Source organism: Aythya ferina (genome assembly GCF_964211825.1).
Source record: "Aythya ferina genome assembly, chromosome: 10".
In the NCBI taxonomy this organism is placed as follows: Eukaryota; Metazoa; Chordata; class Aves; order Anseriformes; family Anatidae; genus Aythya; species Aythya ferina.
This window is the reverse complement of record NC_140306.1, coordinates 7,160,697-7,187,136: the sequence shown is the minus strand read 5'-3', so window position 1 is coordinate 7,187,136 and position 26,440 is coordinate 7,160,697. Positions and strand designations below refer to the sequence as shown.

General features: G+C 41.9%; 1 protein-coding gene across 4 annotated transcripts in view; it reads left to right on the top strand.

The window, feature by feature from the left end:
- Window positions 1-26,440, top strand: part of ATXN7 (ataxin 7) — an 82,201-nt gene that overhangs the window by 39,291 nt on the left and 16,470 nt on the right. For 3 of the 4 annotated variants that reach the window (XM_084530896.1, XM_084530894.1, XM_084530895.1), the window contains one exon: window positions 6,056-6,160. The exons of the other annotated variant lie outside the window; for it this stretch is intronic. In XM_084530896.1, the coding sequence (XP_084387022.1) occupies window positions 6,056-6,160 (105 nt within the window). The remainder of the gene's footprint in view (window positions 1-6,055; window positions 6,161-26,440) is intronic. 4 annotated transcript variants of the gene reach the window in all.

Sequence of the window (26,440 nt, the reverse complement as noted above, 5' to 3'; positions counted from 1 at the left end):
GTTGGAGCAGAAAGCTCAGTGCCCCAGGTTTACATGTCAGATCCTCCTCCCACCTGAAAATTGCCTGTTATTGGCAACTGACATCAGCAACAGATCGTGCTGACTCCTGTCGTGCACATTTCTTGGCAGAATTGTGGCTTTTTGGACTTAGTGTAAGCCGTTAGTCTGATTTTTAACCAAGCGCAGCCCTGTTTGAAATCTGCCCTTGTGCAGCGCAGTCCATTTCACGTGATCCTAAATGCCGCCTTAGTCGCCTTCCTTCTCCCTCCTCATGCCTCTTTCTTCAAATCACAAGCTTTTAAAAATTGTTGCTTGGGAGTTCTTGTTTGCTTTCAGATATGAAATTGACATTCATGTTCTCCACAACTGGAAAGGGTAAGGCAGGAGAAATATTTTATTGCTTTAACAGGATGAGGCGGTACCTGGGGCAAGTGTCCTGAGCAGATTATGGGAGGTGGCACCACAACTTTTTTCCTTCTAGGTGTCAGCTAGTTTTAAGGTACTGCACCTGTGTCTGAATTGCCCTGCCAAAAGTTATTTTAGTATTATTTTTTCCTCCCCTTTTTGACATTCTTTCAGACGTAAGTGATAGATTGTCTTATCTTAAGTTCTAATAAAAGCATGCCTTTAGAGAAAGAGATTTAAGTCCAGTTAAAAATTATGTTTGTGCACATTGTTTTACCTTAGCATGTTCAAGACAAATTCTGTTCTAACAAGAGGAGAAAACACAACAAGTGTGGCGTAAACGTATTCAAGATAGCTTTTGTGTACATTATTTGAACTTTAAAGTTCTGGTCCATGAAGTAATTCAAACAACTCAGATTTGGCAACGTTTCAGAATAATGGGATATATTTGCAGTGTGTGGACATTATAGCTCCAAAACAATTCCCTGATACCTTATTGGAAAGCCTTAGTGGATCAGTGAAAGCTGGGACGTTTACTCAAAGTGGATTTGGATCAGGCCCCAGTAAAAAGAAAAACAAATTCCGTGGCTGGGGAATTGTAAAGATAACAGGGAGTTAAAGCTGTTTTGAGCGTAAAGTTAGTAATCTAGCACAGTGCATTTTAATGGGGTTGCATCTGATATTAACTGGAGTTGATGAAAACACTCTGGAAGTGTAATGGGGTTGGTGCTGTGCTTCAGGCACGTTACGCTGTGCTGCGGAGGTCTCTGTAGTCAAAACTTGTTACTGTCCGCGTTGGGCAGCAGCATGTGAAGTGTTCCTTGTCAAGCATTACTGCACGGGGAGCAGTACATGTGTGTTATGATAAATCAGACACAGACATTTAAAAGCAATTCTCCTAAGCAGATGTTTGTGCTGGGAATGGATAGGGAAGAACTGAGCATTAGCAGTGGTCTGTCTGGAAAACATTTATGCAGTACTTTTATGTATTGCTGCCACTTTTTTTTTTTTTTTTTTTATCATCAAGCTTTCTGTTCTTTTACTATAACTCCGAGAGTTTATCTTTGCCCTTTCGTTTCTGTCCTCAGTAGCTTTTGCTTTCTCTTCCTGTGTTTCACTTTTCACTCTCCTTGTTTTCTTAACTGTGGTGAGCAGACTTCTGCAAAATAGGAAACCTGCCTTCTGGTCCCTGAAAACAGCCAGGATTTGGGCTTCTTTGACTGTCTTTCTTTAGAGGTTGCTGGTTTGGAGATTTTAACCTCACTTTTTTGTGATGTTTTGTCCATGGTAATCCCAGAGCGGATGTTGTCTCACTAAATGCTAGGAGAGGTGCATTGCACAATGATCCCAATCGAAAAAGGGACAACGTTTGTCGGAAATTGGGTAAATTTGAAGGATTAAAAAAAACAACTAAACAAAAAAAACTGTGCAGTGGAGCTGTGTTAGTCACTGAATTCCCTGATTCTAGTGACTCAGTAAACGCAAACTGTCGCCCTGTTATCGAACTGCATGTTGCAGTCTGTTTTATTTGTTCTGTTGTCTGTGACGTTAAGTAGTAGAACTGAGAGTACACACACAGGTACTTTTAGTGACGACGAGCATCTGTAGTGTTACAGTCCTGAAGAAGAATGCTGAAACCCAGTGACATTGCTCGCTGGCTTGTGTGTTTCCACGTGCCGGGGTAGAGGAGGAGATGACAGCTCAGTGTATGAAAGTCTTTCAGAGTAGATATGCTGAGCTCCTTGTTACTTGACGAAGGGTATGTCAGGTTGTCTGTTATTATTGTTTTTCCTTTTTTATCAGAAAATGTGCTGACTTGGCCCTTTCTATATAAAAAGCATTTCCCTTATTACATAGTCAGCAAATAACGCAGTTGAGATACCTCGGAAGTATCTACGGCACGTGCTTGTACTATTCTTGGGAAAGAGTACAGGAATATATCGTTTAAATATATCTCCTTTTAAAACACTGTAGTTGAGTTACATTTAAACGAATTCAGGAGGTTGCAGTGTCCAGAGGTCTAATGTTATGGAGGTAAATGAAGTCATTTTTCTTTTCAGTGCTAATAGAATTAATGCGACCAGCAGCTCCTGTAACACTACTTGTGTGTTGACACCATATAAATACCATGTTTATGAAAAATAAATTGAAAGGCTGAGGTCTCGCTTTAAGTTTCTCGTTTGACCTTGAAAAACATTCCCAGATGGAGAGAGTTAAATGAGGCCAGCTCTGAAAGAGGAACATATGAATCATGGTTGCTAGGCTCTTCCATCAGAGGCACGGGCTTTACATTTACAGCCAAGTATTTCAAAAAGTAATCTTTCAACCCGGAGGAACAGAGCATCTGAAATGATACTGGTGAAGTACCATAAACTTCATTAGACTTTTAAAATAGCGAATTTGCATGTCGTTAAGTGAAATAGGTATAAAGTACTAGGAGAATATCAGCTGCAAGACTTCTGAACTTGCACGAGGGGCGGGTTGTGGGGGGAACAGAAACATAAAGCATCCATCTCCAAGTTCTGTTAAACTCTGCTGTATATCTCTAATATTTGCAAGGAATATTTCTTGTCATTCTCCTAGCAATGCCACGTCGGTGTTTGCTGCATTGGAGTGCAGAAACAGAAATAAGACTTCCCTGAACCCTGCTCTTGCTCTGCTTGACTAGAGTGAAGTGAGGCACATTAAAAGCACGGGAGCTTATGTGACTAAGACAAGCTCTGTTGAGCGATGTGGATTCGGGTCGGAGCTCTTTTCTAGTCGTCTTAGCTGGTCTTGGCTGGATAGCAATCTTTAGAGTGTCAAACCCATTGTTAAACTAATCTTTGGATCTCCGGGAGGTGTTCGTGCTCCTTGTTGCCCACTTACCCTTTGGACTGTCTGTGTGCGTCCGTGCAGTGCTCCGTATCGGCAGGTGCCATCCTTACTTAGTAACCCATAGGAGTCCATAACAAAAGGATTTCTGGCATCTATCTTAAATGCTTTGATAATAAAAAGCTATAGTTTATTTGCCAGGTAGGAGAAAACAAGGGATTTGCGTTGCCTTTTGGTACTCCCTCACTGGCTGCATTAAATGATGCTCGGTTATCAGTAGTCATGGCGCACTAGGGGGAGGAAGGTCTTTGAAACTGGCTCCTGTGGTCTGGCTGCAGCCTCCTGCCTGACTTCCTTTGGAATCAGTTGTGATTTTGTGTGTGCAGCAAATCCTTTTTTCTGTGTCAACTGGTTTCACTCTTAGAATTTGATCTTTCTTATGAGTTTGTGTATTTAAGCGTTCTGGCAGTGGTGTCTATCGCGTGGAGCTTTGATTTTAAAATGCTAAAGAAGTGCTTCTCGGTGTAGGGGGGTGCTTCTAAATGCTTCAGATTTCTTGGGATCCCGAAACTGAAATGGGAAAACACTTTTGTTTACACTGATGTCTGCTAGTTTGCTTCACTTGTAGTGTAAAATGAAAGCTCTGTATTTCCAGCAAATATTCATAAGAAGGTGCTTGAGTAGAGAGAGCGTGACTAATGCCAAGGAGGGCTTTGTCTTGGAAGATGCACAGCAGTAGGAAATCCTTCTCTCGGGTTAGAGGTTTTATTCCCCCAGCCTTGCGTTCTGTACGAGCTGGTGTAGAGGCCGAGTTCAGTGTTGTCTGAAAAGGCTTGGTTATGGGAGCAGGTTACAGGGCGTGGATTTACAGTTCGTTAGATATTATACAGTAGTAGCCTGTCTGTGTGCTATTACCAATGTAAATAGCAAGCAGTGTACACTGTTATTGTCCCATTCATCATGGCGTATTAGGAGTCAGATGGAAGTGACCGTGGAGTATTTGTGGAAACTTTCATGCAGGCGTACCCAAAGAACTCCTGAATGCAGTATTAACCAAAGGCAGTTAGGTTTATACACACATATTTTCCTTAACCAGCTTAATGTTAAATCACAGAAAGTAGACATTGAAAAACTTTGCTGTTTCTATCTCATTTTCTCCTGGGGGCTGCTTACAGGGTTTTGCCTAGTTAGCAGTAAGATAGGTGTGCCTGAGGTCTTGAACCATTTCTCTCTGCAAAAATATCATACAAATGAAAAAACAATGGAAGACTCAGTACTCAATGAAGTGCAAATCAGTTTATAACTTTTTTTTAATGTAACCACAATTGCTTGAGAAGTGCCTGTGATTTAGATAAGCATAGCTGTCATCTGTCACAGCCACTTAAGATGTCCATGGTCATTGTATTTGGGCCCAAATGCAAAATCTGGTTGCAGCTGTTACTACAGGTATGGTATTTAATTGTAATAGAGCGCTAATAAGGTTCTTGGAAAACCTGGGAGACCTCTTTATTTTTTTTAAAGAGAAGTAATTACTTTTTCTTTTTCTTTTTCTTTTTTTTGAGGAAAATGCTTATCACAAAGGGAGCCCTTAGTTCTGGAAGCTGTTCAGTGTGGATGCATTCTTTTGTCTGCGAGAAACAAAGTGGAGTCAGGGGGGCTCTGCAGGGATGACAGCATTGTGCTGCTGTTGTTTACCTTGGGTTGTGTCACATTCATTCTTAAAATGTGTCCTACTCCAGTTATTTAACAATTGCTCTTCCATTCATGAACAAAGATATTTTTCTTATCAAATGTAGCATGTTGCTAAAAATGCACATAGACAATAACTTTAAAATGAAACTCTGGGGTCAGCTCTAGCACACAGGTGCATAAATTTAACTTTCTTAATTTCGAATTTACTGTTAACTTATAAATTGATTGCTGAGTATTCTTAGAAGAAAATAAGTTTTATTATATTGGTCTTAATTAAATAGTGCTGTAGATCTTAGCCATGCTCTTTGGCAATAATGAATTTATACACTATTATGTGTGCAGTTTCCTTTTTTTGGTCTTCTAGTGAATAATATTTAGTTGTATTAATGCAATAGACCTTTAAGTTTTATAGTAAATGTTGTACATAATGCCTCGGTAATCTATGAATGCAGTTTTAAATGTTAAACTGTACTCTAAACAAACTGTATTCTTAAAAACAACATTGCAGAAACTTCTTTTTATTAGTAAAAGTCTGCAAGTATGTGTGTTATCTCCAAAATCCACACATGCTCTGACATACTGTTATCTCTCTATTTCTCTCTCATATAGCTGTTACACAGATCTCTGGCAGCAGATGGCTGGACTATAATGCACTGTTAAACAAATAAAACCATTAGGCATGTAATACTGCCTGGTCAATGACTGTTCATCTAAAATGGTTAAAAAATAAATAAATAGAAAATAAACTTCATTTTAGAACTCATTTAATGAAATTGGAATAAAATCCAAACCCGTTTCAGCACACATAAAGCATCCTCTCTTATGTTGTGTCTGTCATTTGAAGTCAGTCTTTTATTCCGTTCTTACATCTGGTATAAAATAATAAGTCCTAAATCAGATTTCTAATAAATGTTTTCTACAAATAATCGCTTATTTTACATTTATCTTTGTAGGAAGATTTTTGCTTTTGTAATACTCCAGCACAAAATTATCCATTGCATTATATGCTTTTTTCTCATTTTCAAATTTTAAACAAATGTATTAAAATTATGATTCAACACTAGTGTCATGGCTCTGTAATTAAACTGTTCTTCAATAATTGTAAGCAGCTGAGAGATATGCCATTTTGTCTTTTTGTTTTTAGATATGCCAATATTTGGTCTTTGCCCGGCTCATGATGATTTCTATTTGGTGATGTGTAACCACTGTAATCAGGTCGTAAAACCACAGGCATTTCAATCACATTATGGTAAGTGCTTAACTATTTTTAATAATTAAGGGTGAGGTTAAATCAGGATTAAGCCTGGCAATTTTTTTTTTTTTTAAATTGATGGTACATGGATCATTACATTATAAATAATGTCAAAGAACATAACCTGTGTTTAATCATTTTATATACATTGTAATGCAGTTACATGAAGATCGTGTTCCTTTTTAATTTTTTAATGTCTTGAAACACTGCAAGCCTGCAGTTCAATTTTGAAATGGCATATATAGTGTATTTCACAGATGGTTTGTGTAGTGTGCTTGTGTCTGAGTGTGTCATTTCTCCATGTCAATTTACACTGATTATTTTTACACGAGGTTCTGTTGCAGTGTGAACTTAGCTAAAAGCTAAGCTTACAAATTCTGCCCTATAACATAATACGTTTCCAAAGGAGCAGTAAGCTTATTTATTTATTTTCAGAAGTATCAATCTGTATTTGTTTTAATGGTCAGATGGTTTTGTATATAAACTGTGCTAGGAAGCTCTCATGTTGGTTGGTGCTAGCCAATGTTTACAGAGGACTGACAAAACGTGAAGTACTATGCAAGTTCAAGTGTTCTCTCACTTCCTACAGAATGTAACCGGGGGAGGTAGGCAGTTCTTCTTTTCCATACACCTCTCAAGCCTAGTAGAAATTAATATCACACATTTTCGTGTCAATATTTGAATAGGAGGTTCTTGGTGTTCAGCTTTTTGTTTCTGGAGAAATCGAGGAGACGTATTGGCACTTGGTTAGGAAACAAAAGATAGACAAATATTCTTCTGAACTACTCCCTCCTCCCTCTGTGTGTGTCTGTTTGTGTGAGTTCCCTTTTTTCCAAGCTTGTCTTGCTGCTTAAAAGAATAGAGGATGCTGGATATGGGTGGGAAGCCTCTCCCAGAGCTCAGAGCAAGGCATAACTTTTCTTGCATCTTAAATACTCCAGCCCTTTGGCAAGAGATGTACTTGCTCCTGCTGCTTCCTAGAGACTGGGAAAGAGTCTTCCTGTGCTGTGCAGAGGGTGCGCTGCTTATTCCTTTCCACCTCTCCTTGGTTTTTGTGTTACGATGCCATGTGGATTATGTCCCTAGCCTTGCTGCTGGATTTCTGCAGTCATGTTGCACAGAGTGACTCGGAGAAGAATCCGATAGGTGTTGTGATACAATTCTTACTGGTTTGCTTGTCATCTATCGATGGCAGTAGTAATAAAATAAAATATAAAAAAAAAAAAAAAAAATAATAATAATAAAAACTTGTCTCCAGGGCTGCAGGGAGCCAGGAGAACAGAAGGCAGCATGCTTTTCTAACTCTGGGTGCTCTAAGCCTTTGTATCAGCTGAGAGTAAGTCCAGTCCTTGCCAGTGTGATTCCTCACCTGTCACTGAGTATCAGTTTGGGATGTCCAATAAGTCCTTCTAAAATATCATATTAAATTGATTCTGACAGTTAAAAATAAATGTATGGGGGAGGACTGGACGGTACCCAGTTCTGAGTGCTGGCATATTGAGTCTTCCGTCTCAAGGTCAGGAGTACAGGGCTGGCGCAGGTTGGTACTGATGGAGAGCTGCTGGCATCTGCAGACTCTTTGGGCTGACTTTCTGAAATGAGTTGATCTCCAACCACCCATCTTTGTAAGGGGGTATCCATGCTCTAGGAGCCAGTATTGCAGTTTCAGGCATGACAACCTTGTGGGCAGATTGAAGAAAGAGTTCAAGAACTGAACAGGCACAGCATCGCTCCTTGGCCATGGCTGGATGCTGTAATGCTGCTTGTATCAGTGGTAAACACGTTACAAGAGGCTTACTTTATTCTAATTCAAACCCTTCTGTAAGCAATACTTGCAATTTGAAAGGAACAGAGTGAAGAGGAAATTACAAAGTGAAGGTGTAGAAAACATTTCTAAAAGATTAAAGAAGAAGTACTAATGTGATGTTCCTATTCTGTATCACATTGTAGGAGCACGATCTCTAAGTAGTAAGGTTTCTCAAATGTAAACCTATTAATGGCAGATTGATACTTAGAAGTGTAGAAGGAAGGGATGGAAATGACAAGGTTATTCTTAGTATTTCTTAAGCCCATTCTGAACAATGAAGACGCTAAACAAGTGCTGCAGCTTGCAGAGGAAATGGGAGGAGCCAATCTGATGAGAAAAACAGGCTTGGGTGGGGTGTAAATTATTAAAAGACCTTAGTTTGCCAAACTAATAGCCTTAAAAAGGTAAGAGGGCTGACTTTGATTTTGTATAGAGCTATCAATCTTGTCTCCTTTTTTATCAGTCTTCACATTCTCGAAACACGCTTGGCCCTCGTTTTACCAGACCGAATGTGAAAGCTGGTAATAGGAGAGGTGATTGATTACCTCAGCAGTGGAGTCTTTTGCTCAGTATACCGAATTACTCAGGAGTTAGGAAATTACTCAAGTGCTCAAAACATAACAGTTCTCCTAAAAGAAATAGTACAATATCATGATACCAAGAGGGGGAAAAAAAAAATTGGATTCACCAGAGTCTGTTTTCCCTGAGTGAGGTCTTCGTCTGTGGCTTTATTTCAGAGATTTAAAAAGGAACGATTTCTTTTAGCGTGTTCTCAAAAATTACAGTGCATCACTGAAGCTGTACCTTTCTGTAATGTTCTCAGTCTTCAGAAGTTATTTTAAATTGTTACCAGAGAAATGGTAATCTCTTAAAATATTCTACAGTTTGCAGTGGTATGTGTTGCTTGTACTTGGTGTTCTTTAAAATCTGTCACATGGGTTTTCTGAATTAGAATATTCTCTGTTAAAATGTCACTTATGTCAAAGGAATGGTAAACAAACTATTAACTAAGCCTAATGAGCTAATTAATTTCTTCCAAAGCATATTTGTGATAAACTGCTTAGGTAGGCTGAAAGTGCATTGCAGGACATTTGATAGTTCGCTTTTTTTCTAGAGAATGTGCAGTCAGAAATAGTTTAAATGTAAATGTATTTATCAGAATATTTTACCTGTTCAGTAAAATACTTTACTGATACAAGTCACATATATTTGCATAAAACACGCTTTTGTATTTCATGGTTTTTAATGCAGCTAGAAGAGATACTAATTTAAAATTAAATTTCGCTTGAGGCAATCGAAGTAGATGTTTGGAGTATGAATTGCCATTTTAACAACTTATTCTGTACTATGGATTTATGCTGTCATTGATTTGTGAAATTGTGTCATGTTTGGTATGCACAACACTGTGTGTAGTGGTCAAAACCTGTCAGCAGTTTTTAAAAGCAATCTGATCCAAAGAATTATCTGAAGTCCACTTTTGATATTCCTTCGATATGGATGGGCCATTATTAAATGTAATTGCCTACATGGTAAACAGCCTGTTTTTAAGTACATAGAGCTAGATTTCTCCTGGTCTGTGTACAACAGCTGCCTGCCAGCATGCTCAAATTGCTTTCCCCTCTTGCTGTAGGGCGGTAGCAGGGCAGGGGAGCCAGCCGAGGAGGGGCTGGCCGGCTTTTCAGAACAAATCATCACTCTGTCAGACCTCAGCTGCTTCATCCGCGGGACTGAACAGATGATTTCAGGACTTTACTGCCAGTATTCTTGCTGCTGCTTTTTGAATGGCTGCATTTTTGTGGTATCAGCATCTTCCTTGGATGAGTCAAGATCAATCAAAGGTGGAGGACTGACAAAGCTATAAAGTGCAGGCTTTCTGTCCTATGGGCGAAGCACCTGAGATCTCTTATCGTGCTGACCTCTTCTGAAAAAACACAGTGTTTTTCTCCAGTTGCACTTGTCAGGCTGGGTGCCAGCCTCTCCACCTTCCATGCAGCATATTCTCTCCTTCTGTATTTAAATTGGGTGTGTTTCTGGAGTGCATGCACAGTTTCCACTTGTCCTATGTTAATTCTTACAGTAAACATGACTTTGCTGTCTGTCAAATTGCTCACCCTCATACTTGTCTGGAATACCTCCTTGGCAGCTAGCAGGATATGTCTGTGGTAGGACCAAATGTGTTCCTTTTGTTTCTTCTCTCTTTTTCCCATTAAAAGCCATTCTCTTTATGTAGATGGTTGCTGTATTACAGCAAAACGTTGCTCTTTGTGGAAGCCATTGCTACAGCTAGTTCAGGTAGCTCATGCAAACCCTGAAGCGACATGTTTTTGGGGCCGTATGACCTTTCACTGGTATTTCAGCCGTTCCACGGGTTTATCGTGTCTCCCTGTGGTTATCAGCTTCTCGTCTGGAAACAGCTGCTTCTCTTCACCATCCGTGCTGGTTTGTGGCTCAGAGGAGCGAGGAGATAGCTCGCTGGTGTGGATGGAGCATCAGTTTAGAGATACAGGTTTCCTTCCCTCTGATTTTTCCTTTTATTTCTTCCTTCTTCTGCAGAGTTTCTTGGTTCACTTGTGCTTTGGCTTCTGTAAACATGAAGTGGGGTTATAACTTCCCAGCAATCTGTAGGAAAACATAAGGAAGGATACCTGTGAAACATAAGCTGATAGCGCTTGTGAGTCATGCGGTGATTGTGGAAACCATTAATTCAGCGAGCACTGGAAAGAGACCATTACAGTGTGTCAGGTTGTTGAGTCATTAAAGAGCTATGCCCAATGTTTTGATTAACTTTCATAGGTTTGGCATGCAGTAACAAAGGTGAGCACCTACCTGAGCATTGCTTTCTGCTGCTCTGTGAGCCAAGGGGAAACTCCTAAGCATTGGAGTTTCTGCTCAGGGCACATTTCAACCTGAAGGAGTAACGACATGGATTTGCACACCTGAGCTGTCTAGGAGGTGGTGGGACTGGAATAGAGAAGATCAGCACCCAGTTTTTATTCTCAGCCTGGAGAGAGGAACAGGGCAGATCCTGGCAGCAGGGACAGACGTTCACATGCTTGGATCCAGAAAATCACTGTAAAGTCTCACACAAATCTTTCATCTGTGTGTACCTCTGGTTGTATAACCGTATTCCTTCCTCCCTCGACCAGTTCTCACACCCACCCTTAGTTAGCAGGCTTACTGATATGGCTTGTCATAAGTAGTGGTGTTTTTTTTTATTTTGTTTTGTTTTTGGGGGTGGTGGTGAGGGGAGTGTTAAGTGCTTGCATTCAGAGGGTGATAGTTGTTGTGATATTAATTGGGATAAGTGATCCGTTTACTATCCCTGATAATTGTCTGTTGTTTTTCAGATGTTATATCACAACTAATTTAAGTATTAAAGGCTCTGCAGCATAATGCACTTGGTTTCTTTTGACACAGTGTGAATTGAATATAAATTTGTCCTACCCTTTTTTTGTTATCTCAAATTTGGCAGCAGCTAATTGTTCTGGAAATCTGACATGAGTATTTAATAATTTAATTTTTTTTGAAGTTCTGCAGATGCTGCATGTTTAGAGAAGTATAGAGAGACTATCTAGCAAGTACTACAATCAAAGATAAAGTGTCTGTACAAGGCAGCGTTTGATGTAGATATGAAAAGAAAGGAATGTACTGAATCCTGTTCCAAAGCCATTGGACCTGAGGATCGGGGTGTGGGGGGGTGTTGTTTGGTGGGGTTTGTATTGTTTTTTCTTTTTTATTGTAGGAGATTGCAGGAGCTCATCTGTGTTTTGGAAAGATAAGCCTTCATTATGGTTTGCATGCTTTTGGCAGCAAGTAATTTGTTTCAGTAAGTAAGTGTCCAGTGTTCACTAATGACTTTTAAAGCAGTATGAAAATGCTTGATATAAATTATAGGAATCTTCATGGGTATCGGTAATCTTCTACAGTAGTCTAGTAGCCAAAATAAAAGTTTGATATTATCTGGTTGTTTCACAGATGTGCTGGAGCAATCTGCCAAGCATATTGCCAAACACGCACAGGTGGCATTTGGCGTATTATAGCCTGAGTTAATGTATATGATTTAACAAATTATCATTGGCAGCTTCATCAGCTTCTGTTCAAACACGGAGCCCTCTTGCAGCAGTTCACACAGTCTAAATTCCAGCAGTTGAATCTGAGTCTCTGGGTCCAGCAGCAACTAGTTTAATTTCTTGGCAGAGATAGGTGAAATTCTCTAACTTTTGCAAGAGTTGTCTTGGCGTATTCCCAGAGAGGAATGGGCTCAGAGGTCAGTACAGGATTCATCCCAGAAAACTGTTTCAATTGATTATTTACTAATTTAAAATGAATGCATCATTAAATAAGAAAGTGTTACCACCTGGAAAGAGATTGTAAATATGTTTGGGGTTTGCAATGTGTACCCCAAAACCTTTGCTGAATGCTGAATGTGTGAGTTGGGATTTCAAGTCACTAGCACTTCTGCCACACAGGTTTTCAGGAGTAAAGAAGTTATGCCCTGTGGTTAATTGTACCATTGCAGGCAGTTCGTGTGCAGCAAGCTATTTGTGCAGGCATAATGGCTGTGGTCTTGTTTGATTACATGAAAACAGAGGGAGTTTAAGAAGTTGATGGCACTTTTCTCTTAAAACTTCCTTTTTTTTTTGTTGGCACCTAGATTTGTAGAGCTGAAGATGTAAAGCAATAATAAGTATCAATAAACGCGAAAATTATGGTGTTCAGCTTCAGATTTAAAGAAATTTGTTCAGTTTACCACTTAGGATGTAACTCATTCTGTGTACAGCACCACATGTGCTGAAATACTGTGAACTTTAAAATGCTCTGGTGTGCTTTTGGCTTTTCTTACCTTCGGTTAGCATGAACCAAATTTCATGCTGCTCTGCTACAGCAGAAGGCCTACATGCAGAAATCCTTGTGTTTTGTTACTGACTGGACAGAGAATATCTTTGCTATTCTGTTCTCACTGAAAGGCTGAAGTACGTTAAACGAGGCTAACATAGATAATTATACAAGTGTTACATGGGAACCCTGCTCCTTTATAACAATTACCTTGCCAAGGATGCAGGGACTGAGGCAGACTACTCCCTTTTCAAGGTAGACATCAGCACGGGGAGAACAAGCGGAAAGAAAGAGAATAAAGATAGTTATCTTTGTGGGAAAAGAGGAAGCACGGCCGTGTTCGCTGCTGCTGTACAAAAGTATTTGCTCAGCGAGAGGGACCAAGTTAGTGTATTGATTGACAGATTTAGTAAGATCTGAAGAAAACAAGTAGTTCTCATAAAGCAGCTGTTGAGTGTATTTGACTTCAGTTTCACCTTGGAAGAAGCCAGCTGGAATAGTCGCATTAGGCTTATGGTTAAAAGTGATCCAAAATGAGAAATAACACACCTAAAATTCAATGCTAAGTTGCATCATTCAAAATTCATTTGGCCCGTGGAGCAGAACACAGCCCTCAGAACTAGTTCAGACTTTCTGCAGATGCAGAGAAGGCAATTCTGCATCGGTTTACATGCTCCACATCCTTGGAAGGTTTCCTGCCCAGCTAAAAGGGCTCTTTCTAGCGCCTAAGCCACTCCTTCAAGCTGGAGCTCGGCCAGAGGAGGTGGCATGCATTGCGAGGGCAGGCCATGGGCACGCAGGGCTTGGCACGGAGCCCTGAGCTGAGCACAGAAGAATGAAGCTGCAACCTGTTTAGGAGCTAGGGAGCTGAAAGGAGCCTGGATCGGTTTTTAAAAGCAGGATTTCTGCTGTCATGGAGGAGAGCTGGGAATGTGTTATAGCCATCGAGATGCAAACTGGGTGCTGGGGGGGGAGTGGGGCTAGTAGTAGTTTAATTTCAAAAGCCAACCGCATGCAAAGCACTTACTTATTTATTAGGACTTCCCCGTTTATTTTGAGGGAGAAGCTTGTGTTCTCATGCAGTGAGGAGATGATTCCAAGAATTGCAAACCTCAGATGAACACCGCAGCTCTTCCTAATTCCAGGGAGGAGTGTTCTGGGAAGCTTGTAAAACAGTGTGGAGTATTGAACTGTCATAAATAATATAGTTTTTCTTTTTTTTTTTTTTTTTTTCATGACAGCACCTAGTTTCACATTGCACAGATTGTACCTCTCATCCCACCACCCACCTCTCAAACAACTGCCACGTTCGGAAGAGAGGGGATTTGCACTTAGCCTCTTTTTCTCTGCGAGCACAGCTACGGGTGGCAGATAGGTAATCTCAGCAGGACCCATCGGTCAGGTTAATTTTTTGCCAAGCCACCACTGCTCCCAGCAACCAGCCGTGATGCTGGAGGAGGGCTGGGAGCTGTGCAGCACCTGCCTGAGGGCGCAAAGGGGCCGTGGTGGCAGTGGCCAGGCAGCACGGGCAGGAGGATTGCAGCTTGGCAGAGCTCTCCCTGCAGCCACAATGAAGTGGTGTGCAGTCTGGGGGCGTGTGTCCGAGGGGGGGGAAGGAGAGAACACAGGGGAATTGCTAAAAAGGGAAATGTAAAACAAAGAGCCGAAGTAAAACATAGTTAAAAAGAAATAGATGGAGACAATAAAGAGGAAGCTAAGTAAGGAAAGTAGGGGAAAATGACCTCATAGATGGGAGCACGAAGTAGGTAGATTGCTGAGTTCATTACTCTGTATTGAGGGAAAAAGTGGAAGAAGGGAGAAGAAAACAGGAGACGTTTAACAAGAGGAAACAGAAGCTTTTTCAGTATTTTTTCTCTTAATGTTTTGGCAGCAATGTGTACTAGTGTGATTTGTGTAATGGCACTCTCAGATTTGGTGTGGTTTGGTGGAGAAAAAAATAAAAAAAAAAAAGTTTTTACTTGGGACACCGCTCCCAGGTCTATGAGGTACTGACCATCAAGGAGGGAAATGAATAAGTGCACGTGTGTGTGTATGTTGTCTTATGTTTGTTTTCTTCCCACACCCTCATTTTTCTTTTCTGGATTTCTTAAGTGTATTTTTAAAATCTTTTTTTCTATAATCTAAATAATAATTCTTAGAGGTGCGTAGCATGTGTGTAGCTTTCACGCTGCTTTTGCAGTAGAATAGGAGGAGGAATGGCCGCCAGTTCTCCAAGTGGATACATTTAAAATCTAACATTTGATACACAAAGCCTAGAAACTAGATTTCTTAAGATGTTACCAGAAGCGGGAGTGTGTAGCACTTTGTATACGGTGAAAATGAATGTATTGATGAGTAAAATCTATGAGGAAGATAAATATGCCATGAAATTGTACATAAGCGTGTGATACTGTTGTTGACTGGATGGTGTTATCTGTTTCAAGCAGTAACAGCCAAAATACCTACAGCAAACCCTGTTATCTGCTGTTCGTGGAACAACATCCCGAGGTACTGCTCGTGTAGAAAATTGAGATGTTTACCCTATAACTTACATAGATGTTCCTTTGCTTGTGCAGCAGAGCAACAGCTTAATCCTTTGAACGACAGCCAAATGATGCAGGAGGAGAAGCCATCAGTGCCTAATACATAAGCTCCCAATAAACTCGCCTATTCTGCTCCCACGTAAACATTCTGCGATGGCTGAGGGAGCTGCTGGCCGCAGAGATTACAACTGCATTCTAACCAGTTTCCCTAGGTTGTGCCAGAGAAAGAAGCAGCAGCATCAAGAGCCTCTAGTCCTCTTTCCTGTTCTCTGTTCCACCAGTAATGAGTTGTCACTGTCGGTATGAAACTCTCGCTCTTCCTGCTGGTTTCTAAAGGATGCAATTGGACAAGGCTCCAGGAGAGTTAAAGCACTTTCTACATAACTGGGTTTTTCTTCCCCGTTTGGGAAGATTGTCAGAAAATCTTTCACTCAAAATTCTATATATAGTAGCTTCCCCAAGGAAGCCTTCCCTTTTAGTCAGATGATCCTCTAATGTTTTTACCCCGTAGGAGTTTCTTCCTCCTCCGGGCAGGAGTTGCATTGTGCTGTCTCCTCTGCGGTGACCCTGCAGGTTCCAAAGCAGCTGTTTGTCGTATCTGGCAGCCAGCAGAAGCCCTCGCTTCTGTGCTGTATTGCAGCTAATCCTGCGGGTTAGGTGGATGATGTACCCCTTTCCTTAAGCCTTTGCACCTTGGGGTCTGAAGCTTTCCAGTGTTGGTGCTTTTATTTGTAGAGCTGCATTTGAGCTGATCAGAAGTTTGGCTTGGTGTATCTGGATGGTTTTAAAAGCTATTTGTAAGCGTCTGTAGATACTCACGTGGAGTTCATGACTTGTCTCCTTGCTAAGAGGAAAGCTGGCTGTGCCTCCTTTGTTACCACATGGCTAAGGCTTTGTTCGAGTTAGGCTAAGCATTTTGGTGTTCTTATAACTGTCAGCTGTATTAGGGTGAGCTTAGTGAAGTAATTGTTTTCATTTCTTCCGTATGTCTAGATCATAATGAGAAACCTTACAGTACCACTCTGGCCCTTCTTGTTATTGGCGTGGGACTTGTTTTCTTCAGTTTGGTTTTGATTTACAGTCTGTGACGAGCCACTCGTAACCATATATATGCCTGGAATTGTGCCGTGTTGGCCCTCTCCTGCTCTGTAAGGTTAAAGGAAAGCCAGCTTCTGGAAATACTGATGACTGCTTTGATAGCCACAGAAATGTTATAAACCCATACATGCGGGTAGTATTGCAAGGTGTGATGGTTACATCTCAGTTGTCACAGAATGAGAGTGACAGATGGCGTCACAGTTTTGGTAGTGACCAGTTCCTTTCTCTATCCAGACAGCTTTCCATGGGATTGATCAATATTCAGAACAAAGATGGGTACTGACGTTTAGTACCGTATGCATCACTTTTTTTTGTCATCAGGAGGAGGTAGCTGGGGCAGCTGGATACTTGACAGCTACTTAAGATGAACTGAAAGCCCTGACCAGCTCCTGGGCTGCTCACTATTTCCTCTGCCCTGTCCCAGTTGTCCAAGTGGCAGAACTGAACAATAGCTGTGCTTGTACAATTGAAATCTAATGTACCAAATGTCTTTCTCTGTTCCTAATCTGTGACAAAGGCACAAGTCTATACAGAAGGTATTTTCAGTCTTTGCTCTGTGTACACACATACAATATGGGTAGCATTTATTTTTTGTATTTCTAATAGAGGCAAGCACCCTGTGTAAGTGGCGTTGATGCTAAGGCATAAAATGCTGTCACTTGATTGCGTACTGAGAAGCCTGTCAAGTTGTTCTCTGTACTCAATTTGTGCTCATTACATAAAATGTAATCCATTTTGTTTTGGACTCGTTCTGCTTTTCTAAAACCCAAGAAACCTCTAAGCACTCTGGTTTGGAAAAGAAAACACCAGAACTGGAAATCTTGCCAGATGTACGTGTGTTTTCTGCAGCACATAAGACGTGCTCCAAAGCAGCAGCTGTGCCAGATGAAAACACGCTGATTTCCAAACCCCTTGCCCCACGGTTCCGGAGGGCTGGAATGTAATTCATGATGCTCCTTCAGGGTGCTTCTTTCCAGCTTCGGGGGAAAAAAAGACACGCAAGACTTCAGAGACAAGTCAGTAGCAGTATGTTTTATATAATCCTGCTGCTCTGTATGCTGAGGTTGCTTTCAGGGTGTCACAGCGTATGGCAGGGTTTGTTCGGTGCCTCCCCCCTGAGCAGCACCGTGGGTTTTCCGAGTAACCACACAGGAGTTCTCAATTGACCAACTTCAAGAAGTTTGGTGCTGGCTCAAGGCCTGTCATTCTCTTCCTTCCAGGAAGAATAATAATAGTAACCAGTAACCAAACAATCTCTGTGAAACAAAATATTTACAACAAAATCATTTTAGAATGTCCTAAATGTAAATCTAAGCAGGCTGCAGTGTAAGCAAGTCCAGTTCGTGCCGTCTTGATATCAATCAGATGAAATTCCTTGGAAGTCCAAATTTTTACGTATCCCTCAAAACTTTTAGGATCTAGTCAAAATAATCGTTACCGCAACTCCCGACCCGGTTCTTTGTTGTTGCCAGCTGTTTAAAAGTTGCTCTTGCCTGTAGCCCTTTCCATGCGATCAAGTCGCTTTTTAATACGTGCTAGTCCTCACTCAGTTAATTGCTAGCTTTGGCACAATAAGGCATGCGGTTTGTGGGGCTGTCAGGTCTCTGAACTGATCGTTTTGCTCTTTGTTAGGAGGAGAGCAGATGGTAGGAAGGCTCGAACCGAGCGGTCAGGATTGGGGGAGAGGGCAGGCACACTTTTTGCTGTGGCAGGACGAGCTTGCGCCAGCCAGCTCAAAGTGATTGTGAAATTGGTGCCTGAGATTGCTGAATTTTTAGAAAGGATAAATGAGTTAGTTCGTGTGCAGTGCCGATAATGAAGCCTAGTCGTCACTGCCTTTGTCCTATGTGTATTTTGCCATCACTTGCCCTCCCGTTGCAACACCTCCTGCCCCATGTGTGCACACAGCGTCAGGTTGCACGTTGTGTTTTGCATTTTTTTTTTTTTTTTTTTTTTTTTTTCCCACCAGTTTAATAAGACATTTGCATGCCAGGATCTGTGGGACCTGTGTTGGTAGTGGAGATGCTGGGGAGCATGTCAAATCCAGCTCTCAGTTCTTGATAAAATGCATTTATTTTAAAATACAGAACAGAATGCTAAAATGTGGACAATGGAAGGAGAAATGGCAGAGTGGCATTTGCCTCACTTCACAAGACCAGATGTGAAAATGCAATGTAAATTAAAGTTAAAATCCTTCAGCCAAACTGAAGAAGTATTTTCATGGCAATGCAAGATACACAGAACATTTCAGGTTGTAGCATGATTCGGGAGGGGGCTATTTCTTAAGGTTCTGCAGTACTCCTCCATGCTGGATGCGTGTGCTCAGTGATGGCATCACACATGGTATAAATACTTCACGTTTGTGTTCAGTGAGTGAACGTAGAAAGGTGTGGTTAACACGTTTCCAGTTGTCCTTCTCCTGGGTGATTTTGCAGCAGCAAAGACCTGGAAATTCGGTTCCTGATGTCCAGCAAGCCACCCCGAGCTGGGTGCCCTTCCTGCAGGAGGCCGGCGCTGCGAGCTAGCAGGCAGCAGTGTGTGCCTCTCCACAGCCATCTGTGTGTTTAGGCAGGTGGCTGGATGTGCATGAAGCATCCTCACAGCTTTCAGGGCTAATTTTAAGCCTCTGAACTTGGATATTCACTGTTGATTTCAGTGTTATTTTGAATCAAATGATGTTGCTTCGTTTGTGTTGTGTTTTTTTTTAAATGACTTTAAGTGGAGTTGCTAGAAAACAGAACTTAAAACCTTTGTAATATTTAGACCAGGAAAATGATTTTAGCATTCCCTTGCCTTTTATAACAGGCTGCTTTTACTTCAAGAAGTAAAATTCCTGCTGCATTTGTCAGAATACACATTCCAACTTGTCATTTAGCTGTGCCACACGCATCAGTCCGCTTCAAGGTGAAATCCTACGAATGTTTACTGTATAAAGTCGCTCAGAAACCTTTGGTCCTTGGAAAACAATAAAAACACATGCAAAGATGGAAATAGCCAGCATATATGCTGTGACATAGCAAAGCCTAAAACCCCAGTGCATTTTTTCAGCACTTGTGTGCCGTCTGATGGGCCATCACAGTTTTCTCTCGGTGTGAATGTTCCGTTGTGCCTCTTGCTTCCATCCCGGCCCTGCTCTGACACCCAGCTGCTGGGGTTTCTTAGCGATCAGACTCTTTGTCCTCGCTCTAACTCAGAAGGAAGACAGCTTACTACACTGTGCAGTACTGGAATTAAAAGGCCTGGTCCTGGTCGGTTTATTTGTGGAACAAGCAACCAAGTAAAAGTTACCCTCTTGGTCCCAGAATGAGAATAGACCAAATCAAAGGCTAAGGAAGGATAAATTCCAGTTGGTAAGAAAACAAACACATCAGTGCTGGTTTCCCACATGGTAGTTTCAAGTCAAGAATTTTGTGAACCACTAAAAGCTGTTAGGGACTTACCCGGCTTTAATTATAGGCATCACTTAGAATAGCGTACAATAAAAACAAATCCTCCAAAAGCACGCGTGACTGGTGCTAATTTTGACAATGGAAGGAGATGTTTTTAAAACAGCACGGCCCAAGGAGCTGTCTGTGTGTCCCTGCGCTGCCCTTTACTAGTGGATGGGCGATGGGAGCTGTCAGCTTCTCTTGAAATTCAGAGCGAAAGGGGAACTGATGGCTATCTCAGAGCCTCGCTGCAGAGGCATGGGAAAGCTGCTATTTGATCAAAGTGTTTGAGGGTGCAATATGTGTTTCTCAGCTTGTTAATCAGAGGTGCAGTCTCCGGGCTTCTGCGTGTTCCTTTAAAAAAAATAAAAAGCAAAAATAAATGCAAACCAACCGCCCCTCCTCAAGTGGTGCTCCCTGCTTCTGTTGGCCTGTTCTTTGCGTACAAGCAGTGCGCTGATACCGATAGCTGAGGGCTTTTCCCTTCAGCAGCCTTTCTATTTCAGCGGAGAAAGGGTTGCTCAGCTTTAAACGTGACTTCGGTGAGTGAGGAAAGGCCAGAAATTTCAGCTCGGGTTATGGTAATTTAAAACAAGAACGAAAGCCGCGTGAGCCGTTTCTTCCTCTTTTTTTTTTTTTTTTTCTTTTTTTTTTTTTTTTCCTCAGCAGCTCCGCGTTTTGTTTTGCTTTGCCTTCGGCCGAGCGTTGACCTGCGAGGGAGCCCTGCACCCACCCAAACCCTCATTGGGGGGCTTCCAAACCCCAAATCCCCCTCCCCAGGGCCGCGGGGCGGCACGCCGGGGGCCGAGGCCTCCCATGGCGGCCGGGCCCGGCCTGTCAGCTCGCTGTGGCGAGGGGAGAGCGGCCTGAGGGCCGGCCCCACCGCCACGGCCATCTCCGGGCGCCGCCGGAGGTAACGTCACCGGAGCCGCTTGGCCAAAGTCCAGCAGCCGTTGGGGTCGCGCCGAGCCCTTTGGGGAGGGCCCGGCCGCAGCCCCAAGGCCGCCGTGTGCCAGCACCCCGGGGTGCTGCCCTGGGCTCGCCGCCTTAGTGGTTTCCAGAGGCTCCGCCGTGCTGCCATAAAGCTTTAATGGGCGCAGGGGGTTGGAGGCATGGAGCTGTTGTTTCGCACCGATTATGGTTGAGCGGTGTTAATGAGATAAGCTGCAACGAGCCTTGTCATGACCGAAAGCTGACCGGTGCCCACAGTCGCTGTATCAGGGTAAAATAACATCAGGATCTGACTTACAACCCCAAGCCATCATATTTATTCTCTTTTCACTGATGTTGCAGCCTGGGCATTGAAGTTCCAAGAGAGTTCAAATTTTGGAGAGGTGTTGGACTTTTGAAGCATCTTTTGGAAAACCATCACAAATTACCTTACCTTAGGTTCACCTCCTTTCTTCCTTCACCCTCTTGAAATGTCAGTTTTAAGTTAAAATCTTGCATTTCAAGACCCAAACCAGAAAACTCAGCATTCGCCAGCATGCAGAGCCCCAGGCCCGATCCCCCGCACCCTTCTGGCTTCCCCCTGTGGCATTTGGGCCTCCGGCCATTGCAGCAGCTACCAGGGCTCGGTGACGCTCCTGTCCCAGTCACCCTACGGAGCTCTGGGCTTGTCACAGCCACACAGCACACGGTCGGTGCCGAGCACACGGAGGCAGGTGTGAGGAGCCTCAGTTGGTGTCTCTTTGTGTCTTCAGCCCTGGGGTGGAGTGGCTCTTAGAGTCGACATTGTGGCTACTTCAATGCATCCTTGTACACTTGTTTTTTTTAATCTTACAAGGCTTTCGTGTCAGGTGGCAGTGGATTTCACTGGTTATTCATGTATTAGTAAATAAGAAAAATGTGTTCAGTGTCTTTTCTGTCCTGCAGCTGCTTAATGACAACACCAAGGAATCACATTTACTGATACCCACTTCCTTATACCCAGGACTTTGTCAGTTAGGCCATCAGCCCCTTTGCATTTGGGTTCTGTAATAGCTTTTAAGAAGTTTTCAGCCTCAGCGCATTATTTTGTAGCAGAGCCGAGTCTGACAGACAACCTGCAAGGATTAAAGTTGGCTACATGTAAAGGAATAGCTACAGGCAAAACACTGAAATTCTGTAGTGTGGTGTGAATAGGAGCATCAGCAAGATGAAAGCCAGGCAGGCATCTGAACATGTGAAGTCATACGAATACATTACACCAGTAGCATAACATTATGCAATGAGGTCTTATAAGAAGCTGTGTCGATCCTGAATGGGAAGGACATGATGGTAAAGGTGTGTCCTAACTGCTGGGCAGCAAATGGAAAATCAGGAAATTATGTGGGTCTTCTTACCTTAATTTCTTATTCCCATGCTGTCAACACAGTTTTCTGTTGAACTTCTGTTTATTCACCTTTTTATGAAACTCTGGAATAATGCCTCTTATTTTTAACTTGCTTTATGCCCGTTTTGAAAAATTGAAGTGTTTCTTTAATGTCACTTGGATTAAACATACATGAGACTCTTCCCATGAGTTTTCCAGCTGTATTTTGGAAGAAGCTGACCAGTCCTGCATCTTGGTATGATGCTGGGTTGTACAGCCTACCTCTGTTAGTTTATGCTTTTGTTTATTATAATTTTAGTTTCTCCAAAGTTTATTCTAAAGAACAATTTTTAACAGCAAAAGTATGGTTTATTCAGCACCCGTTTTTTAATCAGACAGCGCAGGTATTGTCATGTCGTCAACGGGCTACGCAGAGATTAGTGCTTATAGCGTGGACATTATAATCTCTGCATGGCCCGATTACCATCTAAGACACTCTGCTGTCTTTCCGTAATAACTCTGTGATATTTATATGCCCGTGCTTGGCAGATTTAGAAGCCAGCTACCTACCCGGAGGTCTAGGGCCAGTTCCCTGGTGAGAAACCCATGCTCTCATCAGCCCCTTGTCAAGTGGCTCAGGAAAAGTGTTCCAGAATTTCATTCTTGCATGTTATGCCTTAGTCTTTTTGAAATGACAGGGCCCTTGCACTTGGGTATGCCTGGACAAAGGGGGATAGAGAAAGGTGGAGTGAAGTGTGATATGTCTGGAGAAATCACCAGCCTCTGGCACCTGCTTTTGTCATGGCCCCATTTTGCTTGCGGTTCGCTCCATCAGCTTTCCCACATTGCTCTTGAGAGTTTTACTCCTCTCCAGGAGGTTCTGAGGAGCTGAAATGAACCTGACAGGAGTGTCGCTAATTGCAGTTCACCACTGCGGGTGAGAGCAGTATAGCAGAAAGGTGCAAAGCAAAACCCTGGAGTCTTTTTGCTGGCTTGGGCTAACAGCACTGCGCTGGTGGGTGCTTCAGAGGTTATTTCCCATCTCTTAGGCAAAACCCATGTATCGTAAAGAGTAATTTTAAATCTTGTTGAAATTGACTGCAGAACCACTCATGTGCTCTGAATACAAGGCTTTGGAAAGGATTAGTAACAAATATGGAAAAATTGAAAAACTGGCATTAGTGGTGTACAGCGCCTTGTGGGAAGGAAGTGGTGGAAGAAGGGATGCGCTTGAAGGCTGTTTATTTAAATGCATTTCAGTGTTGCTATTTTTGCTCCGTTCTTAATACTGCTACTTGCAATCTGCTCCCAGCTCTCCTTTCTGTGGTGGTAATCTCGGGGGGATGGAGGGTGTGTTTGGTTTGGGGCAGTTTGCTGCAGTTTTTGTAGTGGAGAAAGCCATTTCTGCTGAGTTAGTGTTCTGCGATCAGAGAATTACATTGTCCTGGCTGTGCTGTAGTTATGTTCATAGCATTTAAAAAGCATTATTTAAATAGCCTAAATTATGGTTAAGGAATTGTCTCCTTTTTGTCCTATGATTTTAAAGCATTAAAATTGGCGTTTGGATTCTTACTGGGGAAAATGAACTTTCTCCTACTCCCTCTGTTTTCTTCAACAACAGCAATAACAATGTAATCCTGCTTACACATCATTTCATACTCCCTTATCTAAAACATTTGCACAGCGATCACTTGTGAGTGGCTTTCACTTCTAGTAAGTAAATCTCTAGGAAATCTTTAAACATAGGCATTTAGAAATCAGAGAGCAATTGCTTTTGCAGTTTTGAAAGCAGACAGTGCTGCTCAGTAACTACTGTAATGAAACAAGCAGAATAATAATAGCTAACACTTGTATTCTGATTCTGCTCAGAGGGATGTGGTTAACTAACTACCCATCAAAACACCTCTTGGGACTTGAGTAAATAATTTCCAAATATTCAAATTTAAACGTTGGGAAATTTCAGAGGGCTGAAATAGCACACCTGATGCAGTGCAGCGAGGCCAGGGAAGAAGAAAGGCAGCGTCCTTCTCAAGGAATAGTTTGCTGGTTCCTGACTTTGCTCTTGTTTCCAATGTTAAGTGCTCTGGTAAACTTGTTTTTAAAAAACAAACCAAAATGAAAGCAGAGCAAAAACCTTAAATACATCATTCAAAATGGTCAGTGGCTTTTGCTGAATATAAGTTTGGATTTCATGAGGAACCATAGTTAAGGGTGCTGGACCATCATAAACATGCAGATATGTTTTATTGAGTTGTCTTAAAGCAGTGCAAGTTAATATGGAGGGATTTCAGAACTGAAACGATACACAAATAATGGATTTTTAGGGTATGCGAGAGCTTTGGATTCTGAATTGTGCATTTGTAACCAAAGCACTTCTTTAAAAAATGAAAATAATAATAATAAAAAAACAACTTTGTTCCCTGTAGTTATGAATTTGCATAATAAATGTAAATTCATAATGCACTCTAATTAAAGCAGAGGCAGATTTTATATGCTCTTTTGGGAGACTTGTGTGTGTTTTTGAGATGATTGACAAGGGAATGTTTCAGGAATTCACGTCTGGAACAATGAGACCTTACCCCTGCTTAGGAGTGCTGGACAGCAGAGCAGGAACATACTGATGCTTCTTTCAAACTGAGATGCAGAAAACAGATGACATGTAAAGCCTAGTGGTGATACCGTACTCATATGAGAAGTAAAAACATCCTCCAAACTGACAAGTAATTTTGGAGCACACCCAGTCAGGTCTGATGCGTGTGCTTTATTTGTCTTTGGCTTCAGCAAAGGATTTTCCGAGAGGAAAATGATTTTCTGAGCTGGGAGAGTGTAAATGTTTCATGCAGCATCCAAGTTGAAGCCTCCAAAAAGTGCATCAATGCGAAAGAACATTTTAAAGGGAATTTTAAAAACTGTTCGTTTCTGCAGTTATATTTTGCTCTATAATGTATGATTTGACCTTAAATCCTATTTTTGCCTTAAGGAGATGGTTTTATCTTTTTAGGTAGTGCCATCTCAATGTAAATGTAGGACTGTCTGTGTGAGAACAATGCTGTTACACCTGTGGGGCGCAGGTGCTGTGCAAACGTGCACGAACCAGCACCTTTTAACCCCCTGCTAGGCACAGCAAACCTTTTAACACATCAAGTTGCAGAGGTGAACCTGGACTTTAAAATAGCCTCTTCAAAATTGGTTAGGTATTGCATTTTGGTGGATTTTTGAAAACATCAAGAGACATACTTTAAGTTTTATTGTTGTCTCGTTAATTGTCTCGTTACGGGATGGCGTGACTCACAGGCAGTAAAACATCCTCTGTATTGCAACGTGCTGAATAGCTTCAATGCGAGGAAGTGCGAGACACAAGGCTGCAGCAGTATGGCTAACGTGACCGTAATCTATATGAGAGATATTACATAAGACTATTTCTTAGATAAGCACTTTATGCCTATTACTACTTATTTACAATATCCAAGAACTCTGGTGGAGATAAGGAAGACCATTGTGGTAAGTGATGGAAATACAAAAAGAGACGTGATGTGTTTGGATGTGCCGCCCTGACTTGCATTTGGTATGCTGCAATACATTTATATACCTCCTTCATTAATTATTTTTTTTTCTCCTGCTAAAGTGTTGTGTTTCTGTGAATGGAGTGACATAAGCACGCATGACTATCAGTCAGCCTGTCTTTGTGGTTTTGCTAACGCTGAGCGTTAAACAATGATATCAGCTGGTTGCAAGCACTATTTTTATTTTTTTTTTTGAAACAAGAACTCTCTCTAGAGACATGACAGATTGTACTGGTGCCAATCAAACCGTGGCAGTCTGTCATGCTGATAGCTTGCGCTCTTTAAATGTTCTCTTCTGCAACTTCCTTGCTGGAGAGAAGAATCTGACTTTGTTTAGATGCTGCCTAGTCAGCTAGGGGTGTAAGTTCAAACACAACACAATTGGACGTGCAGTGACCTCATCCTGACTTGCAGTGCAAACACAACTGATCAGATGATTAAAGGGACATCAGTGGAAGATTAGGGCGGAATCCTTGGTATCTGGGCCCAACGATTAGAGCAGGATAATGAAGCAGCAGTAAGGGAGTGAGCAGCAGATCAAGATCCTGCACAGGCGATTGCTCCCAAGCAGCTGCACGCTGCCAGGGTGGCATCAAAGGACGAGTGATTTGTCTGCTGGGCTGGTGATTGGTTTAGCTCCTGGCTTTCCTCTGTAAGATCTTCATAGACCTGTTTTTTTGTTGTTTTTTTTTTTTTTTCTTTAATTATT